Genomic DNA, 15328 nt, shown 5'->3' on the forward strand with positions numbered 1-15328 from the left:
TGGAGAACTGGTGCTAGTGTGGGCACTATCTCAGCTGTGCAAGTGCTTCTTGGCTTGTTTTGGAGATTTTTGTTTGTTTTTTTCAGGGGCACAGCATAAACCTTAAGCTTCTCAAGCACTTTTTTCAGACCCTTCAATTCTACTAGGTGGGTAATTATATTTTTTTCTGCTTTGTGTTCAATGCATTTGTCCTCTATTTAACTTGCTTTCTTCCAGATTGAAAGATTTCTATAGACAAAATGTTGTTTAGATTGCACCTCTCTGGGAAGATGTATTCACCTTTTCTCCCTTTGAGAGTGCACAAAACGTTAATTGGTTTGATCAAGCACTGTGTTAGTAGAGGGGGAATGTGATTGAAACCACACTTCTGTGAATCAGTATTTATTACTCTATTAAATCAGTATTTTAGAGTCTCTTGCAAGTGGATACAAGTGGTAGATTTTAATTTGATACAGCATAGCCAACTGAAGTTAATTTAAATGATTCAGAAGTTAATAACTTAGGATGCTTGTTGTATTGAAAACTAAACAAGCATTTGTTTTTCTGAGCAGCTGATCTACATTATGCTCTTCGGCCTTTTCTGGATCCAGGCTGCAATAGCTGGAAGTGCTTGCACTCTCTCCCTGAGAGCCAAAAGCCTGGGGTATTTGTCTGCCAGGTCAGGTTTACAGGACAGAAGTGTTGTACTGCACACATCCCAGTAGAAATCAGCCCATGTTACCTAGTGGAAATGGAACAGAAAGCAGTCAATTTTAGGTGGTAGTCTCAAAAACCAGGACTACTAATATTCTCGAAAAAAACGTGAATTTATCTATTTTAAGTTTTGATTTTGGGGTTACAATATTAGTCTTTCCTGTTGAAATTGTGCTGCAGAAAACAGCGTGGGGTAAAAGGCTACTATGTTTTTTATAGAGGTTTTTTTTGTATTGCTGTAAGTCAGTGATGATAAACAGGGTTCTCTGTCATGAATTTGTGTTCACAAGTGCAAAGGCATTTAAAATGTTTTGTGTCAACATACTTATGAACTGCTTTAGAAAATGTAGATCCTAGTCCTGCTTTGCCTCACTTTTTTAATATTGTGGAAAACAATTCTCTCTTTGCAATTGAGTTACCACTTGTAATTGATCAGAGCAAAGGGCTCAAAGTGTGGGGAGAGCTGCTTCATGGACTGACATGAAACCCAGAAATTCAGCAGTAGTCCATTACTAATTTTTCTGGCAACCTGATGGGAAAGGGAGAAACAAAAATTATACTTACAGAATTCCCTACCAACCACTTCTTATCTCCTAAGAAAGTATCCAAATCTTTCAACAGCTCAGGTGCTTTGTTGGTGAGGATATCATCAAATGCTTTTTTCTGGTGGAAGAACAAAACACAAGAGATGCACAGCAGTCAGCAAAACTGAATTTCTGAGGTTTTATTATTTATTAAAAGAAAGCTGAAATGTGAAAAAGATTAGGTTTAGATACCAAAACATGGCATTCATGGCTTGCTGAGCCATGACTTAAAGCCAATTACTCCTTAATGAACACCTGAGTGCTCCCTGATGCTGAGATGATGTCTGTGGTGATGCTGCTCCTTTATCTGTGCTAACAGAATAAGCACCCAGTTATGGCAAGATAGAAACTCGACCACAGATCTGGGAAGAATCCAGCTACAAGATACATTCCTAATGCCTCATAGTAATTTTTGGGGGGCTCTTTTGAACGTCATCTTTTCCAGTGTGCAGAGTCTCAGATTTCCAGAATCCCTTGCTCTCAGTCTTTCCATGTTGTCAGTCATGCTGGTCAGTTACCTTTGCTTATCAGCCCTTCTTATGTAAGACATGCAACTTGAGTTTTGAGCTTACTTGGTGGGGTTGATTTATCTTTGAGCTTTAATGTTCATGTTATTTTGCTTTTTTGTCTCCACAGCAATAAGATTTGGGGTGGCTAAAACATGTTTTTAAAGGATGATCAAAAGGCTCAGGCCTTAGTGTTTGTATGTTAATGGCTGAGGCATGAGGTTGTCGTGGTGGTTCTCCACTAGCTGTTGCCCAGAAAGCTGAAAGTCTTAAGGCTGCTTTTAAAAGAGCTAAACTGTTTCCTCTGTCAAGGAAAACTTATTTTTCTCTTCTCACCTCTATGGAAACAATTAAGACTTTAGACTGTTGTGATCATCTGGTCAACCCACATGGCACAGTTTGTGCAGTTACTGTACTTGGCCTAATTTTGGAGGAACATGCTTGGCCTTGGGTAAACAAGCACTGGTATACAGGTATGGAATTATTTCTACAGCTTTAACTGGGGTTAATGAAAAAAAAAATAGAAGAGAATTAGGAAAATTAGAAGCCTAATGCAGGCTGAAATCAAAACAATGTTTCTACAGACATGATCAAAGAATTGACATAATTTTCTGTTTCTGCTTTGTTAAGAGCTTAGTAACTGGATGAGGTGACTGCAAATATCAGCCAGGAGTTTGCAGTCCAGAAATCTATCTGTGCCCTGGGTTGTAGTATTTCCTTTCTTGTAGGTAAGTGATCCCTGCCCACGTTTTACCCTGCAAAGAGCGCCCCTAACCACTGTGTGATCAGGATGGTAACAATGTTCCCCAAGCGCCGGAGTGCGCAGCCAAGTTGTGAAGCTGCTGGAGACAGTCAGGATCTCTCTTCTGGCGCGGCACAACCTGCTCACCTCAGCCCTGGAGCTCTGCAGCAGTGGGTGCGAAGTTGTTGCAGTGCCAGCTGTGTTTTGGGGGATGTGGGGTGAAGGGAGGAGTCTGTGCCTGGCATGGAGGGAGCTTCCAGCTCTGCTCCCCTGCTTCGCTTTTATTTCTCTTTGCTACTGGCTAGCTGGCACAACACATCGCCCTCATCATTCGCGGGGTTTGTGTTCCTGTGAGCACTGGCCAGGCCTGGGGAGGTGTTTTGGCTTCAGCGTGTGTGTGTGTGACCGACTTAACTCTGGCCGGGTGAGACAGTGGGACGCCACTTCGACCACAAGGTGGTGGCAGCGCACCCGGGAGGAGAGCGGGAGCGCAGTGCTGGGAGAGTGGGAAAGTGAGATTCCCAACCATCTCTGGCCCAGCACATAACTTGGCCTGCATACGTGCGGATGGGCACATCGGGGTTGGCTGCCAGCTCTTCCCGTTTAAATTAGTCACTGGTGACCCCATCTGGGTCCTTTTTCGGAGAAGTGCTTGGGGTACGAGCTGGGGCACACGCAGGAGTGACAACACCAGCACCGTCAGGAGTGTGGCTCTTATGAAATTATTAAAAGTCATGAGTCAATTTACCCTCCCCAAACTAGGAAACTTCAGGAAATCACTAAGAAATGTAAGTAATTCACACTTAAGTACTAAGCCTCCAAATTTCAGATTTCCCCTCTAAGATTTCTTCATAGGACTTTCAGTTAGTTTATTTATTATGGGTTTGGGGCAGTATTTTTTACTCTGTGGTCTCTGCAATAAAATACCCTAAATGATGTGAAATGTTACCTTTGAATAAATGGAAGGTGGCTCCACTGGCATTTTATGGTGAGAGCTGCTGTTACACCTCCACTTCCCTAAGTGTCAGGTTATCTGACTGGGTCAGAACTGTGCAGAGCCTTTTTAAAATGGAGTGAACTCATCCATTGCCTTCTTCCCCCAGCAACTGATCTGTGTGCTTGCTTTTGGGATTCTGGTGAGAGGCACTGGCCTGATGCCAAAAGAAACCCGAGATGCTGTAGGACAAGCCCGTGACTGTGTGTTAAAGCAGCCATGGCAACATAGCATGGTGTCAGAAGCACTGCAGAGGACCAAGGTGGGCTGGGACATCTGAAAAGCACCGTGAGGGCTGTGCTGCCTGCCCCGCTTAGCAGTGCTTGCTGTCCTGCACTGCTCTGGTCACTGACAAGCAGCTGATGTTATTGAACACTGATACTTATGGAACACCTAGAAGAAATCAAAATGCAGAAACGCTAAAGGATGGGATGGGGCTATTTATCTTATTCAGTTGGCAGAAAGATTTGAGCACAGGCTCCTTGCAAAAAGAAAGGAATTCACAGAGCCGGCTGGGGTGGAAGTGTCCTGTCTTTGCCCTTTGGAAGAGCAGTTTGGTGTAGGCACATCCTTGGTTCAAGCTGAGCTAGTGAGGGGCAGCTCATGTTGGCCTTGGAGTTTCTACCAAGGCTGAAAACAACCTGGTGTGAAGGAGGAGGTGGGATCAGCCTCAAGGAAGATCCACAGAGCTCCAGCTGCTCAGCTTTGCTGAGCTGAGGTGGCTGACACCCATCCATGTCTCCAGAGCAGATGCTCAGATACAGGGTCATGGCTCACGTGCTATCTTTGTTTAATCTAGCGATTGGCTTACTCTCACGTCCTGGTTTTTCTCTGCCCAAGGGAACAGTGTCATGAAATCATCGATGGTGTCCACAATGGCATCAGCTAAAGCCTGTTCCACAGGTGTCTGGCCTGCCACACCTGTGGGAAGCAAGCATATAAAGGGACATTAGAGGCAGCATCAGCAGCAATTTTTGATACCCCAAAGGTAAACTCTGAATATTTTCATAAAAATACATGTTCTCCAGGTCTTTTTGAGGTTAGCAATGTGGATTTGACTCCTTGCATCTAGGTGCAATCCCATCTACCTTTGCCATTTTCCTCTTCAGGCCTTGTACACCCATCCAAGGTAGTGAGTTGTTCTATCCATGACCTGAGCCTCATTGTTTCTTTATCCTCTCTGCTTTCCACCACACATTCAGTGAGGGTCAGCACAAATTCCTTTCCTTTAATCTTTACCCATCCCAGTTGTCCTTCTGCATCTCATGGTCTTTCCATTTTGGTCAACTCCAAAAGTGCATCTGTGAAAGTCTGCTTCTCTTTCCCTATATCCTGCTCACTCAGTCCCATTCAGAACATTTTCATGACATTCCATGTGCTTTTTAATCTTTCATTGTGATCAGGGACCTCAGCCAAACTTTGTCTTGTTGACAAATCTACTTTTCCCCCTATAATTCTTTTTCTCCCTAGCTGTCACTTCACAGATCTGTATTTATGCTTTCACTTTCACTGTGCAGTTCAGGTCATGAACTGCATGCCCTACCTCTGTCAAGTCATCTCCCTTACTCAAATGTGCTTTGGAAGGTGAGGGCTGTGCCTCTCCTCTTGGCCCTCAAGTTCTGTGATCCTTCAGCTATTAGTTATTGGTATTGGGCACCTAAAAATGCCATTTCTTAATTTTTAAGGATTAGTGATGTGTATGCAGGCATAATGGCAGAACTAGGAAGTTTTCACTATGAATTCTCAGAAGAGCACAGCGTGGTCTGAGTGTTCTCCAGATCCCAAGCCTTTGTCACTGGTGCAAGTCAATCAAAAGAAGTCTGAACTTCAGTCTGCAAAAGGAGCATGGCTCCAGATCAGCCTCCCAACAGGAGCCAGGGAGGGCAGAGCCCTGGGTGGAAGGAATAGATTGCATCAAAGCTGAAGGAAATGGGCAGAAACAGAGTATTGCAGACACACTTGAAAATGTGTTGTGTTAGTGCCTTGAAGAATAATGCTATGAACTTCTGCTTCCTTCCTCAGTTAGAAAATGGGAGATATTTTGAAAGGCAGGCTACATCCATTTGCTGGCAGTGTAAAAAAGTAGGATACTACTTGCTCCCCAGCCCTCCTCTTCAATTTGCTGATGTCCAGCATCCCATGGGCACATTGCCCTCAGCCAGACCAATTTGGCAGATGGTGTTGAATGACAGCTCGTTGACCTAAAGCAAAGCCTGGCCACTCTCTTTGATTACTTGCATTACTAAGTCCCATATAATTTTATCTAACTGGTTGTGTACTTCCACAGCATGTAAGTATTTAAAGATGCAAGTGATGTCAACATCTCCTCTAATCTCTCTGCTAGCCCAGAATTGTTGCCTAAATCTGCTTCAGAGTTCTCTGCCTGCTGTGATAATCTCTAATGCTTCCAAAACCTCCTCTTCCTTGTCATCTCTCTGGTTAGCCTGGCAGCTCAAAGTTGAGCTTTAGGGGGAACTGCTGTGGCAGCCTTAGGGAAATCACAGGCGTGTGTTTGTGTCATGCAGAGACAGGTGAACAAAGTGTACTGGCTGAACAAGTCAGCCCAAACTCCAGGCACTGGTTTCATTTTTGCCATGCTGGTGTTGAGTTCTGCGTGGTTAGGCTAACCAAGCTGTTGTTTCTGTTTGTTTCTGTTTTTACTGTGGATGTATTTTTACCTGAGCACTGACTGCAAGTTAAGAAGAGAAAAAGAAAATAGTCAAAGATGCATTACCTGCTTCTCTGGCAAGGTATCTTGCCATTGCCAGGCTCTGGTGAATGATGACTCCATCTACTTCCAGAATGGGGAGTTTGCCAAATGGGATAGCTTAGAGGAGAAAGCAAAAAAGAAAAAAAAACAAACAAAAGTTAAATCATAGCCATTAACAGTGGGAATCTGTGACAGCTGTCGTTTTACCACTCAGAGGATATGCGTTGTTATAGCACTTAACAGTTTCACAGTGTTTCTGTGGAGAAATGGATGGACTAAAAATAAAAAAGGGTAAGGATGTAATCAGATTGCACTGTATGAAGGCAACTTTGGCACAAAAACCAGGCATTGCATTTCCTGTTTCCTGGTGTTGTGCTGTAGAGGCCAAATGTTCTCCTGTACATCCAGAATTCTTTATATAGAGAAAATTTTTAGGGGAATATTAGTTTTTTCTTATCTCTCCTGCTTTTTCCTCCCCATAAAAGTGACTGCCAAGGTTAAGTAAAATGCTACTGAAGGTTTCATACTGCAAGATGCAGCTGGGGCATGAAGCAAGAGATTGGGCAAAGATGGCAAGATATTTTTCATTTATAGTTGTTTGAAATTCAGAAGTAGTGATTCAGAGAAGCATTTGCACTTCAGAACTTACATCATGACAAGGCATTTCACTTGGCAATCATCACTGAGACAAATCTTTCACACTGAGCTACAAATCCTAAAAAGATATTCAAATTCACCTGATGTGACTTGCATTAAAAAAAATTCCACTGGTTATTGTGAAGAAGCCTCCAGACTGTAAGTATAGGGAAAGACAAACTAAGCAGGTGTTGTAGATATCTGTAAGGTGGTTTGAGAAAAGAAATCAATCTTATTTTTCTGTTATTAATTTCATAGTTACATGGAAACTTGGACTGCTGTTTTGCTGTGTTTTGGAGAAGCTGCTGGCATAATATGAGATGGAACTGGAACCCTGGACCTTAACCTAAGGAAAATAGTGTGTTTAGGGCAGTGAGAATCTGCTTGTGGGAATCTGCTGCTGTTCACTGAGGGAATGGTAAATCTCTGCATTCCCAAAGATCCTGTTTCCAAGTAGGACTGCAAGTGCTGATCATAGCTAAATGGTTTATATCCAATTGTCATCTGCATTGCACTTTATATAATGAAGATTTACAGTAGTTTCACGAATACAAGCCGCACGGATTATAAGCCGCACTTCCGGTGCCTCGACAATGTTGCTGTCTTTGTCAATAGATAAGCCGCACCCCGAATATTAGCCGCACTTTCGTTCGTCGCGAGAATCCATGCGCAGCTTTCACAAATTGGCCAATTAGTAACAGGATCGCGGCATAGCGGGCTTTACTGGCTCGGGGCGGGGCCAGGAAGGCTCGGCCCGCTCATGGTTGCCGACGGGGCCGGGTGGCCCAGCTCAGCGCCACGGCTCGGCGGGGCTGGCCGGGTGGTACTGCCGCCGCCGCCAGGCTCGCTGGCCCCCCTCTCCCGTCAGCACCGCCCCGCTGCCGCTTTCGCTCGCCGAGCGCCGCTTTCGCGAGCGCCGCTTTCGCTCGCCCCGCCGGCAGGGCTGCCGCCGCCGCCACCAGGCTCGCCGGCCGCTCCCTCCCGTCTGCACCGCCGCCGCGCTTCCTCGCCCTGGCCGGCACTGCAGGCCCCCGCACCGCCGGGCTCCCCCACGCTGCTGGCCCCGATTCTGCTGGGCTTCCCCCGCTGCCAGGCAGCCCCACCCGCCGGCCTTCCTGCTTCTGCCATGCTCCCCTGCACTGCTAGCCCCAGTTCTCCCGGGCTCCCCCGCCCTGCTGGCCCGGGCTCTGCCACCCCCCCTGCCCCGCCCTGCTGGCTCAGGCTCTGCCGCCCACCCCCCGCACTGCTGGCCCCGCCTCTGCCAGGCTTTCCCACCTCTGCCGGGGCCAGCCGGGCTCCAGCTTGGCTTGGGGCTGCCGCGGGCTCTCACTTCCGTGTTGGCAGCTTTTAGAATTTTGTTAATGTATTAGCCGCCCCGGAGTATTGGCCGCACTTGCGGGTTTCCACCAAAATTTTGGTCAAATTGGTGCGGCTTGTATTCGTGAAATTACTGTATATCCATTTTAAGACTGTTTTGTGATGTAAAAAGGTGGTAGTGGAAAAGTGAGAATGTTGGCTATTGGAAGCATGCAAACCCAGGAGAACTTTAGAGGGCAGCTGGAATGACACTGCTATTCCATGAGGATTTTTAATTCTTAATGAAAAGGGGACAATAATGAAACCTTATGCATTTGTAATTGTTTAGCAAGGCAGCTTCATAAATGATGAACACTGCTCTGTGGTTTAGCAAATCACATTAGGTACCAGGTCCTAGATGTTAAATCTTGATCTGCAATATGAATATGCAGTTGCACAAGACATCCAGGACTCCTCTTTGCCTTTTATTTTTTTTTTCCCTCTGCATCTGAACACAGTACTCATGATACCTTTCTTTTTTCCCCAAGTTGAGCACACTAGGAATGCAGTATGAATTTGGATGCTGATGAATAGCAGAAGCAAGAGAGTTCAATGAGCATCAGCTGCTGTACCCGAGGGAGAAAGCAGGAGCTGCTGGTCGTTATTGAAGCAATAATAGACTTGTTGCACAGAAGACTTTGTATGTTTATTATCTAGAGAGCAGCAAGGTCCTGGCAAGTCCATGTTTAGTTTCATTGAGACTCACTGAGAGGTGGCAAGCTGTATCCCCTGAATGTTTAACAAGAAAGCTCTCTGGCAATGAAAATGCAACAGCCTTGGTTCTGTGCTCTGGGTGAGTGGTGCAGAGTGCCCTGAGCACCAAAGTGCCCTGCTCCAAAGCAGCAGAGATGTGTAACAGTGTTTGCTTATGTAAAGCACATCTTTCAGACCAGCTCAAGTAGAGGGGATGAGAGCAGGTGGGGCTGCTGGATGTGCCAGTGTGGTCAGCCTGCAGCCTGCTCCACGTGCCCCCAGACCACACAGGGATGTACAACAATGCCTGGCAACAGGAAACAGCCAAAGTACAGCCAGAGCAGAGGTAATAGCTCCCCCCATGAAGGAGTTAAGCAGCCTGGTTTGGAGGCCCCAGTAGGAATGCTGTGGGGTGATGCAGTTTTGGCAGGGTCAACATGACTAGGCCAGTCTGTAGCAATAGCTGTCAAAACACACTGTCACTCACTGCTGAGGTTGGGAAACTGAGACTGGGATTGCTTCATCTAGAAACCCACAGATATTTTTGCTCCTATGTTTACATACAGGGGAAGAAGTCTATAAATCCCAGCTTTGACTGATGTTTCACTTTGTGGGTTACTACAAGAAAAATTAAAGCCAGTTTGTTATTACAGACTTTTTTTTTTTTGTTTGTGTTTTTTAGTTGTAATCAAAGGTTTCTTAAAGGAGGGAGGCATCTGTCTGAAGAGTTAAGGAACATGGATTGAGGTGTCAAAGCTGACTGGCAGAGGGATAGTCAACTCTCATGTTGTGTTTCTCAGGAATCCAGTTATTTCTGAATTCAAGGGAATTGCTATTAATTCCTTGAAAACATGAGTAACATCTACAAAGGTCATCCTCCTCAGTGCTAAGCTAGTTTCTTGAAGACCTGGTTATTCTTTTCTGAAAGAGAAACTGAGTTTGCAATTGAAAATATATAAAGACAGCTTTGTGTACATACAATGCATGATTCTTAATACAATTATAAAATTAATATAAAATGAATAAATGAGAGCAGACTTTATTTTGTTATCCTGTAATGTCTGAATGATTCATGCTTTGATTTATAATGAGACTTGGGGTTTGTTTATTAGGAGGCAGCAAATATATTGCTATCATTACTGAAATGGTAGATGTTCCTTCCTTCACTGTGCATTCAAATTCCTATTTAACATTTTCTTATCAAGAACAGGGAGAATTTGGGATTAAATGTAAACATAGATTTTTTTTTTTCCAACTGATAAGGTGCATGTATATAATTATACACTGATTTTGTTGATTACTGAGTTAACAAGCTATAAATTAGTGCTTACACATTCTAAGAGGTCTGAAGAAAGTACACATATGCTGTGCAGATAGTTTTAAAAATCTGTTTTAGTTCTTGGGTGCAGGGCAGGCTATTCTTGAGCACCAGAAAGTGCAGCAGATATTCGAACTGCTTTACACTGAAGAAAATAACAAAGGCTAGTCAAGGAGCAGAAAATATTTATGGTACATCTCCTCCATATCTGAAGAGAAGGTCTAATGGCTTGCAAAGTTGTGCTTTCAATCTGGAAAAAATCATATTGGCCTTTGAAATGTTATTGTCTAAAATTAATGACCAAAATTTTTTGGAACCTGCTGTAAAGTATCTTTTCACTTTTGTAATTTAGACAAACAGTTTTCTCAGATGATTTTGTTGAATATCTGAGTTTGGTTGTTACAGGGAGGAGTGCATATTCTGTGAAACTTGGAGTCTTCCTTCTCCAGCTGGGGAAGAGGGGATGGATTTTTGTCACGGAGCTCATCCTAAGGGAGGATATGAGGAGCCTTCACACTGGATGGACACTGTTTGATTGCTGAAGGTAAGGTTGGGGTTTGACAAATGACTTTCATGTGGCCTCTAGAAACTTTGCCAGTTGCAGAATCCACACCTAGGCCATATTCTCAGGGGCTCCAAACTACAACAGAAACCCGTCAGCACATGGATTTAAGCAGTCTTACCCTTAGACCCATGCATATGGACTTCTGTGGATTGCTTTGACCCCCTGTGGTGCTTTTGACCCAATTCAGCTCATTGACATGTTTGAGGAGATGCCCACATGTCCCATGTACATAATCATGGTACCAAACATGCTGAAGTTTTCTCAGTTTTGGTGAAAGGCGTGGTTTGTGTGACTGCAGATGAGCAGAGCAGGTAAGCTGGCTCCTGCCAAGCTCCTACTTTAGACAAGCAACTGAAAAGCTGCTGTGTGAGAGAGGTGTTTGGGTAGAATCAAGGTCATGGGGGCAAGGCATGAAACCCCATCCATTGGGAAGCAATTACAACTGAGTGGTGCAACCAAAGCAGTGCAGGCTGGAAGGATGTGAGTGTCACTTTGCTGGCTTTTCTCTCACCCTCGCTGTTTTGTGGGCAGCTTCTTACTTACGTCACTTTAAACCCTTGTGTATCCATACGGATGTTTTTCAAAACAATGTTGTCTTACTATGTTTCCAACTCCCACTTGAGCAAATTCATTTCGAGAAGGAAAAGCAGAAAAATCTATTGCTGTTGTCATGCAAACAGCGTCATTTCTGATGCATGCACAAAATATGACCTTTCCCATTTAGCCCCCTCTTGTTTTGCCACTCATCTGAAGTTCAAAGTGCTGTGAATGCTTGTGTTCCAAATTTAGATTGAAAGAGTAAAAGGGTTTTTAAAAAGCCTGCTTTCTGAATATGTAAACACGTCGTCTTCTTTAAACTGAACTTTTATCAACAGGTTCTTGCTTTTCATATTACGTTGATTATTTATTGGCTTTTTGCGTCACATACTGGAATGAAATCTGCACAATCTACACTTCCCATGAAGAAAACCTTGACAGAGGACAAGTCCTCAGACTGACCTGCAGTCTCACTTCTCGTTTTAAGAAGATCTCACTAAAGGATCTGTACAGTGTTTAGGAATTGGATTAATTGCTTTTCATACTACTTCAATTCTGGTTGGCTTTTGTGATGAGAACTGTGGTGTTTATACAAATCTCTGCTGGGTGCTGAGTAGGGGAGATCATGTGTGTTAAAAGCAAGATGATCCCTTTAATTAATTTCCACCCCATCAAGCCCCTAAGGGCGGTGATGACTGCTGGCATCTGGCCATGCCTGTCGGCTCTCACTGCTGTTCAGGCCTTCCCTTTGAACACAAGTTCCTCACTCACTCATCCTCCTGGCCATGACCTGATGGAGGGTGCTCCTGTGGGACTATTCCTCTGTCAGGGACAGGGAGGGGAAACACAGGGGGGAGAACAGTTTTGTCCTAGGCTGGTCAGCTGCTGCTACTGTGCTGTTCTTCTCACTGCTCTTCTCCCCTGTGCAGACACAGTTCTTGAATTTCTCTTCCCCTTACCTCTTTCTGCCATTTTCACTGATCTTAACTGCTCCATTATTCTTCTCCTCATTTTGGTTCTGTCTTTCCAACGTGTTCCCCCATTTTCCCCGAGCTGACCTGCCCGTGACTCATCCTGCTCATGTTGTAATTGTCTATGGCTCTGATGCATTGCAGCCTGTATTTAAGTCCTTGATTATTTTTCACAAGCTGAATAATTAATCGTTTGGTAACCAAGCTCAGATTGGCTCCATAATGAGGCAGCTGGTTTAGTCAAATGTAGGGGCAAATAAATGTCACAGACCTGTTTCTTACTACAATATCTGTGTCAAAAGAAGTTCTCCTTTGCCTTGAAAACAGACCACAACTGCTTTTCCTATCCATTTAGATGTAAATTTAATAATGAGAAACAAATAGATACTTTGCATCTTCCAGTAGGAAATATATGAAATATGTATTTTTTTAGATGGTGTCAGAGGAGCAGGGCATTTGGGAAATGGTTGGCGCAGAGCTGGAGATACCTAGAATCTGAAGCTTCTAGGAAGCGATGACGAGGAGGATGCTGTGATTTAATCTCAGCTCAGGTTCGATTCTAATACAACTCATATTCTCTTTGGAAGTTCTTGCAAAGCCCTACTTTTTACCTGGATATAGATATGTACACATTTTAGTAGAGCTACATAGCAGGAAGTCACTCAGGAAGCAGGGCAACTGTCAGGTGCTTTTCAAGATTTGTCTATTAACTTGGGAGTATTTTCAGGACCATTAGTCCATCAGGTTTTCTAAGGACTTTTCAAGCACCATTCTACACATCCTATGTTTATGGGGTGTTTATAGCCATCAGTGCAGGAGAAGTACATTCTTTGCTGTGATGATAAAGTCTGCTGTTGCCATTGCTTCAAATTGCTTGAAGGAGCCACAGACCAAAAGCTGTTGCTGCCTCCCAGCCGAATAGCTAAGGTGATGGTAACTTTGGTCACCATTACAGTGGATTTTCTGCTGTATCATGATGTATGACAGTGCAATGATGTTTTTTGTGAGGAGTACAGATCTTGCAAGAGCTTACTGTAGATCTTGAACTGATTGCCCTTTAAATGGGGACATGGTCAAGCCAGAGTGTGTTCAAAAAGAAGTGTAAAGAATGAGTTCATTTACTTGTTAAAATAATTATTGATTTACATATAGAGAACTGTTAGGGAAATCTGCTGCTTAATATTTGTCCGATTTTTAAAATTCTGTGCCAAAGAAGGACAATGGTAATACTTATACACTGGCTTCTTTAGACATGTGTATATTCTAAACTGCAGTCCTTGCCCAAAATCATTGACTGGAAAATTTGCCAAAGATGATCTGAAGGGATCAGAAGGGAAAAAACCAAATGTTTAGTTATAGAAATTTTAATTTCAGAGTGTATAAGCCATATAACAGAAGTTCTTATGTTATAATAGGCCATCCTGTCATGCACAACAAAAGCACTATTAGATGTAAACAAAATCAAGTGGGACAGACTTTCCAGTTGGGAGGACTTATTTATTTACCTGAAGCTACATTAGGAGTGCAGCTTATTGGTGGCAGCCACACGAAAAATGTCAAAACAAACAACAAACCCCACCACACTCTTCAGTTCAGGTCAAAAATTAAACTTGCCACAGTTGCAAGTCTGCTTTCTAAATGGGCTTTCTGTACATTGATCTTTATGCACGTATTTTTTGTTTTCCTATCAGTTTTACAGAACTAAGTCTTTTCTTCAGAATAATGTCAATATTTCCTGGTTTATATGGTATTATTATTCGGCTGGCTTGATATTTGTTGCAAAATCTTATTTCAATTTTGAGAAAACTTCTGAAGCAAACCCATCCATCATCTCAGATCTCATTCAGAGACCTGACTCCTTGTGCTCTTAGACAAACCTGAATTCTTCAATTTGTCCCTTATTAGCTCAAGAAACATGAAGTGTTCTCCTGTCCAAGCCTCTTCCCTAAGTTGTTTTTTTTTATCTTGCTTCATCATACTTGAAGTTTTTAGAAAGAGGGATATCACGTTGTATTTGCTGACTGCAGCCAAAACTGGTTCCAGATCTTTCATAGGCAAGTTGGTAAAGGCAAACATGATATATGATAATGTACAAAGCAATTAGTCTGGTATTTCTTAATCTCACCTCAATATATAATTATGTAATTAGTTCAATTAATTAGACCAATTTTACTGATTTTTGAGGGCCAAAAAATATGCTGCATACCAAATTGAATTACTTCAACAGCAGTTATTACTTCAAATGTAGCTGTAATTCCCTTTATCATTGCCAAACATTTGCAATCCTTTGCTTTTCACCAGGATGAGACTGACTGGAATCTGCTACTTTATTTCTCTTCTAAGGTAGACCCAGTTCAGGAAAAATAGGAGGAGAAAAAAATGCTTTATATAAGGGATCTGAATACAGATTCAAATTGGAGTTATGCAGAATTCTCAGCAGAGTGAACTATGCCTTTGTATATGCAGTGGGTTGGATGGATCTCCTCATTTCACATTTACTTTTGAACACAGCTGTAGTTTAACTTCTTGGGCAAGAATCTTGTTACCTGGTGCTTTTTTCTCTTCAAACCACATCCCTGTGGAGGGAGCTGAGGCACCTTTTTAAAGCTCAGGAGATGGCAGAGAGAGCAAGGCTTGTTTTCCATAGGGCAAATGCTGTACGCAACACTTACAGTGTGAAAGCACACAAAGCCTGTTCAAATCTACTCCCTTTCCAGGAGACAACCATTTCTTGTGTTGAGCCACAGCCTGCAAAGTCAGGGTTTAGCTGCCCTAGGGCAGATTGGGGCACTGGCTTTTAGTCTTGTGTAAAAGTTAAGGCTGTTTATTCCAATGCCTTGTTTCTACCTTTGATTCAGTGTTTTTCTGAATGATTTGCATGTGGGAGAATGTTTTGTTTGGAAATACTGTGTGTAACCATGAGAAATTCCTCATAAAAGAAGGGGAGGTAGTCATCAGGTGATCCCCAGATTATTTCCTTAAGCAGCACTACATTTTTATGCATGCGAAAAACCTTTACTCTT

At 43.2% G+C, this 15328-nt stretch overlaps 1 protein-coding gene across 3 annotated transcripts in view; it reads right to left on the reverse strand.

The window, feature by feature from the left end:
• Positions 1 to 365: 365 nt before the first annotated feature.
• HPGDS (hematopoietic prostaglandin D synthase) overlaps positions 366 to 15328 on the reverse strand; it is a 30479-nt gene continuing 15516 nt past the window's right edge. For all 3 annotated transcript variants that reach the window (XM_033060468.2, XM_033060467.2, XM_033060470.2), the window contains exons 3-6: positions 6254 to 6346; positions 4331 to 4440; positions 1258 to 1356; positions 366 to 721 (exon numbers count right to left, since the gene is read on the reverse strand). In XM_033060468.2, the coding sequence (XP_032916359.1) occupies positions 557 to 721; positions 1258 to 1356; positions 4331 to 4440; positions 6254 to 6346 (467 nt within the window). In that variant the 3' untranslated portion in view covers positions 366 to 556. The remainder of the gene's footprint in view (positions 722 to 1257; positions 1357 to 4330; positions 4441 to 6253; positions 6347 to 15328) is intronic.

Source organism: Catharus ustulatus, chromosome 5 (genome assembly GCF_009819885.2).
Source record: "Catharus ustulatus isolate bCatUst1 chromosome 5, bCatUst1.pri.v2, whole genome shotgun sequence".
NCBI lineage: Eukaryota > Metazoa > Chordata > Aves > Passeriformes > Turdidae > Catharus > Catharus ustulatus.